This window comes from Schistocerca piceifrons, chromosome 1, assembly GCF_021461385.2.
Source record: "Schistocerca piceifrons isolate TAMUIC-IGC-003096 chromosome 1, iqSchPice1.1, whole genome shotgun sequence".
Taxonomy (NCBI): domain Eukaryota; kingdom Metazoa; phylum Arthropoda; class Insecta; order Orthoptera; family Acrididae; genus Schistocerca; species Schistocerca piceifrons.
Genome location: NC_060138.1, coordinates 653,859,525 through 653,870,088, shown reverse-complemented (window position 1 = coordinate 653,870,088; position 10,564 = coordinate 653,859,525). Strand labels below are relative to the sequence as shown.

The 10,564-nt window shown below is 37.8% G+C and overlaps 1 protein-coding gene across 1 annotated transcript; it reads right to left on the bottom strand.

The window, feature by feature from the left end:
* Positions 1–7,086: 7,086 nt before the first annotated feature.
* Positions 7,087–8,264, bottom strand: LOC124795340 (uncharacterized protein C1orf131). The gene is made up of 2 exons (XM_047259330.1): positions 7,452–8,264; positions 7,087–7,368 (listed from the first exon to the last, which is right to left on the bottom strand). Exons 1-2 carry the CDS (start codon positions 7,911–7,913, stop codon positions 7,324–7,326), a joined length of 507 nt encoding a protein of 168 aa, XP_047115286.1. The 5' UTR covers positions 7,914–8,264; the 3' UTR covers positions 7,087–7,323.
* Positions 8,265–10,564: the final 2,300 nt, after the last annotated feature.

Below are 10,564 nucleotides of genomic sequence, written 5' to 3'. Positions count from 1 at the left end.
ACAGTTATAATTGGTGGAGACTTCAATCTACCCTCGATTTGTTGGGGAAATACATGTTCAGAGCCAGTGGTAGACAGAAAACATCTTCTGAAATTGTACTAAATGCTTTCTCAGAGAATTACTTTGAACAATTAGTTCACGAGCCCACACGAATTGTAAATGGTTGCGAAAACACACTTGACCTCTTGGCCACAAATAATCCTGATCTAGAGAACGTCATGACGGATACAGAGATTAGTGAACACAAGGTCATAGTAGCGAGACTCAAAATCATATCAACCAAAACCACAAAACATTAAACGCAAAATGTATCTATTTAAAACAGCAGATAAAAATTCGTTTGATGCCTTTCTAAGAGAGAGTCTCCATTCCTTCCAAGCTAATTATTGAAGTGTAGACCAGATGTGGCTCAAATTCAAAGATACAGTATCGACAGCAATAGATACATTCATACCGTATAAGTTAATAAGAGACGGGACTGATCAACCATGGTACACAAAAACACGTCAGAACACTGCTGCAGAAGCAATGAAAAAAGCAGGCCAAATTCAGAAGAACGCACAATCCCCAAGACTGGCTAAGTTTCACGGAAGCTTGAAATTTAGTGTGGACGTCAATGCGAGATGCTTTTAATAGTTTCCAGAATGAAATATTGTCTCAAAATATGGTCGTAAACCCAAAGAGATTCTGGTCATTTGAAAAGTACACTAGTGGCAAAAAAGAGTCAATACAGTCACTGCGCAATAGCAATGGAAATGTTACCAATGATGCTGCCACTAAAGCGGAGTTACTAAATACAGTTTTCCATAATTCCTTCATGAAAGAAGATGAAGTAAATATTCCAGAATTCGAAACCAGAACAGCTGTTAGCATGAGGACATAAAAGTAGATATCTTACGTGTTACGAAACAACTCAAATCACTTAAAAAAGGCAAGTCTTCCAGTCCAGATGGTATACCAATCAGGTTCCTCTCAGAGTATGCAGACACAATAGTGCTTTCATAGCAATCATATACAACCACTCACTCGACGAAAGGTCTGTTTCTAAAGACTGGAAAGTAGCACAGGTCACACCAATATTCCAGAAAGAAAATAGGAGTAACCCATTGAATTACAGACCCATATCACTGACCTCAATTTACAGTAGGATTTGGAACATATACTGTACTCAAACATTATGAATCACCTCGAAGAAAATGACTTATTGATACATAACCAACATGGATTAAGAAAATATTGTTCTTGTACGACACAGCAAGCCCTTTATTCCCACAAGTGCTGTTGACAAGGGATCTCAGATCGATTCCAAATTCCTAGATTTCCAGAAGGCTGTTGATACCATTCCTCACAAGCAACTATTAATCAAATTGCATGCATATGGAGTATCGTCTCAGTTGTGTGACTGGATTCATGATTTCCTCTCAGAGAGGTCACAGTTCGTAGTGATAGACGGTAAATCACCGAGTAAAACAGAAGTGATATCTGGCGTTCTGCAAGGTAGTGTCATAGGCCCTCTGCTGTTCCTGATTTATATAAATGATCTAGGTGATAAATCTGAGCAGCCCCCTTACATTGTTTGCAGATGACGCTCTAATTTACAGTCTAGTAAAATCATCAGACGATCAATTCCAATTACAAAATGATCTAGAGAGAATTTCCGTATGGTTTGAAAAGTGGCAATTAGCACTAAACAAAGAAAAGTGCAAGGTCCTCCACAAGGATACTAAAAGAAATCCGATACATTTTGGGTACATGATAAAGCGTACAAATCTAAGGGCAGACAATTCGACTAAATAATTTATCGTCAGTGAAGCATTTTAAGTGATAATTCACAAATGAGATGAGCATGTGCAAAATTTGTTCTCAGACTTTTGAGTAATGAATGGAAGGAAAACCATGAGTCAGTCTGCACAGAGTTGAAAGTTTGTCTTCATTTAGATCTGGACTTCATGTCCAAAACTGTAACTGGAGATGAAACATAGGTCTATTGGGTATGAGACAAAAATTCAGATTTCGCATAGCAAAATCAGAGAGTCCCCTCACCTTAAATAAGGCACATCTGTCAAAATAAAACATGAAAGTCAAGCTCATGCCCCCCCCCCCCCCCCTGCTGGAATTGAAGGCATAGTGTGAACAGAGTTCATTCCCAGGAGAACAACTGTAAATGTTAAATTTCACACGGGTGTACTGCAACATTTGCAAAACAAATTACGACAGAAGAGACAAGAAAATGGGCCAACGGTTTCCTTCTCCACCATGACAACATGCTGTGTTACACCTCACTTTTGATTCATGATTTTTTGGTTGGAAAAAGTTTTCCTGTCTGTCCACAACTACCTTACAATCAAATTTGGCACCATGCACAGGTTCTTCCCAAAAATGTGCCATGGCAGAGTGGCTGAATGTCCTTACGAAAGGAGCCTTCCATAAATGCTTCCAGTCATGGATTTTCAACATTGGGTAAGTGCATTGCTAGCTAAGGACTCTACTTTGAAGGTGCTAAAATAAAATTCGATGCAAGTTTATTACTTTTGTTTCTAGTAAAACTTTCACTATATTTTTTATCCCAAATTGTGAATAGTGTAGTCATAAACTTCATTAACACATCTGCATGAGGGAACAAGAGAAAGAGAGGTCAAATCAGAATCAATAATGTAGATGTAAGGTCAACACTGACTTCAAAGTGACAAAATGAGGGCAAATGGTGACAAATTTTACGGGGTAGGAGTGTTAGAAAATTGATATCATGCTGCCTTCTGGAAGGTAAGTAGGTGTAAGTTTAACACAACTCTAGAAATCAACACAACTTAATTGCAGAGGAATGGGGAAAAGCACTTCTAAATTGTGCCTCCTCACATGTAGTTAGATTAGCTGTCAGTTATGTATTAGCGGTTTTACTGTACATTATTAGAAAGAGTGAATAGAATTCTCAACATTGTAGCTCCAAATCTTTTTTAAAACGTTTTCAATAATGCTTTACGTCATTTACATGTCTCTCGTAGATGCTGCTATGTCACTATGTCAGTATTCTCCATAATTTTTTTATTTACTTTTTTTTTAATGCTGTGATCCATCTCACAAGCATTCATTATAATAATTGCAACACAACATACAGGTCCATTGATTTATACCCTCTCACCCCAGAGAGAGAGGATTGTGGGGGGGGGGGGGGGGGGGGGGGGAGGAGGGGGGGGGCATGATTCTGGCAAGTTTTAGTGGAATGAAATAATACAACGAAAAGTTTTACTTCTTATTTCTTAACTCTTGCTTGGTGTCAGATTTTCTTGGATGCCAAAGCTCTTTCCACTGTAAGTAAACAGTTTTAATATTGACGTAGGCTTCTCTTCCTCCAGATACGTCTTTATTATAACTGGACCAAATATTTATATCACATCATGGTTCATTGCACAATAATCTGAAATTTTTGCAACAGGATCAAAAAGTATACCATGTACACAATATGTGATTTTGGGTGTTGTATTTCAATTTTATTACAAAAATATAAATTTGGCAACAATGCAACCTCTCAACCAATCTACATGTCTATTGTTGTAACCAATTCATAGAAAATACATACAAGTGCATTGCTGGAACAAATTCACAGTTACGAATTGCGTTTTGTTGAAGTAAGACATGGTATTCTATTTTAATCATAATGGACAATGATACACACTTTGAAGGCGGCTACAGTCTCAAGCAGGCTTTAGCAAGTAGATGTAAGAGCTAGACAACAAATCAATTTTTGGAAATCTGGATGAGACTGATGCTGATGTAGATGTGATAGAGGAATATATAAAGGTTGGAGATGAGATGAATGTGAAGACGATGATAATAGTATTCAGGTAACTAGTGCACCTACTCTTGTAGCTAGAAGTGGAAGGATAATGTATGACATAGCATCACCCGATGAGCACAAGCGGGCTTCCAGGACTATGATATGTGAAACTGCGCACATTCCACGTCACGGTTACAGATAAGTCAGACTGTCTCAGACTTTTTATGACCAATTACATGCAGAGTGTAATACCAATGCAATCCAGTAATCATGCAGAAGGCTAAAATTCTGCAATTTCTAAAATTCTCCAATGCAAGAAGGTGGCCACTTCTTGTATTTTTTATATAGTTGATTTAGCACGTCTAAATGCTAATGTTCAGTACTGTAAATTTTTTAATGATATGAGAGGTAAAAATGCAACTATAAATTCCTCAGATAACTTGTAACCACTCAAACTCTATATATTTGGAACACAGCTTGTACATAATTATACCTTAAACATAGCTTACATTATAGCATTCAACAATAGAGTTGTAACTTCAACCATGTGCATGGGCCTCACAATACATCATTATTATTTTTGTGGAAACATTTTACATTTTATCATCATAGAGTTGTTAGAATAAACCTGGGGCCAAAAAAGACCCATACAGATAATATGTTTTTCCAGGGCTGATACCAAGTGAGGGTTAATGGGATGCTTAGATAACATAGCATGCCTTTGTTAGCTGACTGATGGGTGGGACACATACACACTGTGAAACTTGCACTAGTTATTAGAACTATGCCTGTTTTCTAGCACCACCATGTCTCTCTCTCTGCCGTATGCCACTGCTGTGGTCTGAATAAGCAATAGACTCCTCCCTACACCCTATAAAGTGGTATTCTATCAGCCACCACCCACATGAAGGGCCCACATACACTGTTTTTCTTATTCTAGCCCTATTACTGGCATCACCCCCTGGTGAAGCAATCATACACTAAATTTGCTGTTCCACTGTGGAGCCTTCCACATGGATATGATCATGAATAGACTTTCTGCAAGACTGAAAGACTATTGCTGAAGTATACTTTGCTGCTTGACCATAAATTTTCCAATGTAACCTTCTCTTAACCCTCCTCTGCTCTGGCTCATCTCCTGGACACACCTGTACAGGGTGCCCCATTTATCTTGACCACCTAAATAACTGCTTGTCCAAATGCAAATTACAAAATGTTTCAAGCAAATGTTCTTCAGCCGTCAGAGGGCCATCAATCAGCATGATTGCCTTTGTTGTAGCATTGTTTTTTACAAAGGTATTAACAGCCGCATGACTTTTTTAAATGGCACCCTGTAGTTTTTATTCAGTAATTCATTTCCTCTCCTAAAGATCAATTGAAAAATGTATCACAGTGTACCATTCACTGAAGCACAATGTTATTAATTACATAACACAACACTGACTTTGAGTCCGGGACCACAAACTTGTCCACTTGCTGGAGTTCTCAGAAAACAAATGAAAACCAAGTACAAATATAACACAAAATTGACTTTGACTCTCCTGTACCATGGCCCAAGAGTAGAACATTCAAAGGTGCTCAAGGTGCTGACCCTGAACACCGATACACTGGTGCACTCGTTGCATGAAAGAATTATTTACCGCTTTCAGTGTTGCCTGCTGAAGAGAACTACAAGCAAGCACAATACATTCCTGCATGTCTTCTGAAGTTGTTGGAATATCGCGACAGACGTCTTTAATGCATCCCCAAAGAAAAAAGTCCACAGGATTTAAATCAGGAGACCTAGCAGGTCAAGTAACTGTTCCTCCTCGACCAATCCATCTGGCAGGATACCTTCGGTTCAGAACATGACATGCATGCAAGGCATAATGTGCCGGACACCCCTAGTGTTGATACCACATAAGCATTCTGGCTCTTAGCGGCACTTCGTCCAGAAGAGGAGGAAGAATTCATCTGAGGAAGTTGGCATACGCTGTGCCATTTAGACTACTATCGATGAAATAAGGGCCAATAATTGTAGTACCAAGCATCCCACACCAGACGTTGACCCTCCACTGACGGTGATGTTCCCCCTGTCTAAGTCCTCGTGGGTCGTCACTGAACCAATAGCGCATGTTCCTTGTATTCACTTGTCCTTTGTTTGAGCAGGAACATTCATCAGTAAATAGAAAATAGGAGAAGTTCAGGTTGGCAAGGACTTGGTGCTGTGCCCATTGACAGAAATGTACACGATTCTGAAAAGCATTCCTGCGCAATTCTTGATGTAGGTGTACATGGTAAAGATGGAACCAGTGTAAGAATATGATGTACACTGTTTTTAGGAATGCCAATCTCGTGTTCAAGCTGTTGTGTGCTCACATGTGGATTCACAGCAACGGAAGTGAGAATCTCTCCACAGTTCCACTGCCTGTGTAGCATTTTGCCTAACTTCAACAACAACAATAAAAGAAACGTTATGTTGATGCAGTTTGTAGGAAAGCCAACCTTTACTGTAAGCCTGCTCTACACAACAGTATTTAAAAGGACTAGAAACAGTAGAAAAGATAGGAGTTGCACAGAATCTAATACTTACATTAATAACAAGACAAAGTTGCAACACTGAATCAGTGCTGACCCTGAACACCGATACACTGGTGCACTCATTGCATGAAAGAATTATTTACCGCTTCCAGTGTTGCCTGCTGAAGAGAACTACAAGCAAGCACAATACATTCCTGCATGTCTTCTGAAGTTGTGTACTTTAAAAAATGTACACTTATCTGGCATAACACATAGGCCTACGAAGTTTTCAACAAATATTATCACTGCGTTACAGTCAGAAGAAACCTGCCACAATGTCACCATCGTCTTCTAACAGAATAGGCACTCTAATTATAGTAAAATTATACATACCGTAGGCCTACGCATGTACACAACATTTTCTCACCTTTACGTCTACAGCTTCTTGTTCCTTTATCACTTTCACTGGCTTCCCTCTTCACATGCCACTGTTAAAATGTATTTCAATAAAATGCCACATTACAAACTCAAAATACAAAGCAACAGTATTCGGCAGAATCAATTACGTTCTTCAGAACCAAGGAATATCAATCAGGAAGCACTAACAAATTCATTACAAAATACAGTCATACACAGAATGAAATACTCAATGCAGACAGCATTTAGTGTTTATAATCAGCATGTGATAGGTGCAAAAATTAATATGAGTTCTTGACTAATCAGTTACTTCATTAGACAGCATTTTATTACTTATCATCACAGAGGAATCATCTGAGTTCATTACGGCCAGTGTACATATAAAACAACAGTTATATATTACCAATAGTTTTATTAATTTGATGTTTCATCTACATAACACTGATGTTTACAATCCAGTTAAGTTCCTTAACTCACAGCCAATCCCCAGTATATACACTGCATCTCTGGACAGCTAATTTCTCACTCTGGAGAATAAGGTAACCAGTATGTTAGCACTTTCATGCCACAGGCAGCATAGACAAACGTATACAACTGTTTTACAGGAAACGTCCTGTGGAGCATTATATAAGTCACTTCTTCCTACGCCCTTTCTTGTTTTTAAAACTTGAAGATACCTTAAAGAAAAACATAAGTACTCTATAAACATACAAAGAGAGAATGATCAGTAAATTATTTGTATAATTATTCGGTCGTTTACCTTGCCATAAGCTTGCAAAATATTATCCTTTCGCTTCTTGATTGCTAAATATTTCTTGCCCTTGTCGCTAGAAACACCTTTAATTTTTCCAGCATCCATCAACTTCTTCTTTTCTTCTGCTTCCTGTAACTGGCGCGCTTTTTCGGCTTTGAGCTCTTTATAATTAACATACTTCTTTTTTGGTGGTTTCGCACCGAGTCTTATAGCCTGCTCGATTTTTGCTTCCTGCTTCGTTTTCGCATCGAAGCCACTTAAGCCAAATTTGATTACTTCTCGTTTTACTCTCCTAATATCAATGTCACTACTATTGAGTACAGATTTTTTTGCGTTCTTTTTACTGGAGGAATTTCTGCCAACGACTCCTTTTCTCTTATCTTCAAACACGACACACTCGAAAGATGCTGCTGCATCTTTCCGCAGCTCTGCACATTTCGTTTTGACGAAGGACAGTTCATCGACCATATTACGGTTGTAATGGCATACGAGCTGATCGAAGACACTTAAGGCCTGATTGATTGATTTATTTATTTAGTTACTCGCAAATATCTCCTTCAGTATAGTAGCAACAGCTCGTATACGACCAGGAGCAAATCACAGCACGAAGTTAGATAAGTAGTGATTTTACGTTTATACCGTTTCAGTTAAATGGGTGTCAGTATTCCCCATAATAATACTTCAAACCACAGAAGTACATTCTCCTGCACAACAAAATTTTCATGTCACTTCTCTTCACTGTAAATAAACAGACGCACGTGCACAGTCAAATTGTTTACATACATAACTACCAGCGATCTCTACCTACACGGCTACAAAGATTGTATATATATTGTTTATCAAAGTAGGTACAGCGAAAAGAATTTTTCCGCGTCACATTCTCCGTCCATCATACCTTTAAAAGACTTGTGGTAGATTAGATTAGATTAGATTTGTTTTTCGTTCCATAGATCCGTGCTGATGAGATCCTCGTGGATGTGGAACATCTCATTTTTTTTTAAGCTGAAATAACAATACTAATAGTATGAATATATACAATACATCATTTGTTTCTATTACAAAATTCGTCAATAGAGTAGAAGGAGTTGGCCACTAGTAAGTCTTTCAGGCTCCTTTTAAACTAATCTATATTTGTAACTAAATTTTTTATGTTTGCTGGCAAATTATTGAAGATGTGTGTTCCTGAGTAGTGGACCCCTTTTTGAATTAAAGTAAGTGCTTTTAAGTCCTTGTGCAGATCATTTTTGTTCCTGGTATTGTATGTATGAACTGAACTGTTTGTTGGAAAAAGAGATATATTAATTAGGACAAATTTCATTAATGAGTAAATATACTGAGAGGTATAAATATAAAAAGCTACAGAACATACTTTAATTAAGTAGATGCTTTTTTCAGCGAACCTATCATAATTTACGAAAACTCGTTTTGGGGTAGGGTTGTGCCCTGTTTTAATATAGAAGTGCCCGTACTGTATGAAGGTAGAAAGAAAAACGGGAGTCAATGAAGAAACAAATAGATCCCCGAGGGAAGCTCTTTATGACACTCTTATGGGAACACTTTCACCGCATCAAGAAATAAGAACAGCTGCAGAGAAAAAGATACAAGCCATAGAACTAACACAAGAATTTGATGTTCATCTTACTGAATTTATTGTGGAGAACTACAACGTAGCTATAAGGCAGATTTCTGCAGTAATTCTTAAACAGTATGTTGAAGAACATTGGTGTTACTTTTCAGACCAATTTCGTTGTCTCGAGACTCCAGAATAAGTAAAGTGGCTCTCAAAGTGGTAAATGAATTTGTGGGTGAGTTGTTAGAAGGTCAGTTAGCAGAAATTGCTCCAGTAATGTTTTCCGAAATGTACCGCTTTTTGTCAGATGAACAGAGGTATAACCCAAGAACATGGTCAAGACCAGTTCACATATTTTCAAATTGCACTTACATGATATGTGTCAAGTCAGAATACCACAAAAGATTGTCAAAAACACTACTACAGCATGTTCTACCAATCTGTGTCAACAAATTCACAGAAACTGTCCACACTGGACTGAAATCAGATGTGATCAAAGGAGTGACATTTCTTTTGCAGCACTTTCCTAAGCAGATGACTCCTTATATGTTACAGATTCTTCCACCATCATGGCAGCATTCATTCACACTGCTGATGTGTATAGAACTGATTATGTAAACTATTCAGATGTTAAAGAGAACTTATTGACTTGGATGGAGAAAACACTGGATAAAATACACTGATATTTTCCATATTTGAGTTCGTATGTAATTTAAGTTTTTATGTTAATGGACACCATTAAGAAAGCCCTTGAAGATTTAATTTACTATTTAACACTCTTTATGCAAATAACTGATGAGCAGTAAAGACATGGTACGAAAAGCCAAAGCAGTATATAGATGCAGCAGGAGGGCACACACACGTTTACTCTGTGCAAATATCACAATCAATATTTGAAGAATTTGAAGTAAAAAGTATCTGAGCACCGAGTCATGCTATGACAAAACATTTAAAGGAATCCTAGACGTAAAGAAATACAGACAATTCTAACTGGTGAAAACGCCACCAGGCATGCATGTGTGCACTGGAAGTAGCTCTTGAAACACTGATGCAGCAACTGAAGTGTAATGAAGTGGTCCCAATCGACTTCAGTGGGTTTTTGCAAAATGTTATTGATGCTGATATGAGTCAAACTGGCTCCCCATACGTTCTGGACTGATGCCTCTGTGTTGGAAGTTTATATGCTGAATTGATATCACCAAATTTGCTCGAACTGTTCTTAAAAGCTATTTTAAGTGATTTGGAAGCAAAGCATGCTAATCAAATAAGGATTTCTGCTGTTAGGGCAGCGTATGGGTTTCGCATGAATCTGAAGAATTCTCAGAACATCAAATACCTTAAAGCAGTTTTGCTTTCTTTTATGGGCAGTCTTCTAGTAATTGTGGTCTAGTATTCAATGAAACTTCTGTATTTGGTGTTTGAAACAGTTTCCATAGTTTTGTCAATGCATCCAGTATTTTCTGGGTCATGTCGTGACAAAAGTATTTCGCTGGCTATTTCAGTTTTTCAAATGTACAATTCTGATCATTCAGTAGTTAATGTGATCCTA

What these genes read in the sequence shown, in the direction of transcription:
- LOC124795340 (XM_047259330.1), bottom strand. Translation starts at nt 7,913, where the DNA reads ATGGTCGATGAACTGTCCTTCGTCAAAACGAAATGTGCAGAGCTGCGG. An exon ending in TTTTGCAAGCTTATGGCAAG is followed by an intron (nt 7,369 to 7,451) that starts GTAAACGACCGA and finishes TTTTTCTTTAAG; the next exon opens with GTATCTTCAAGTTTTAAAAA.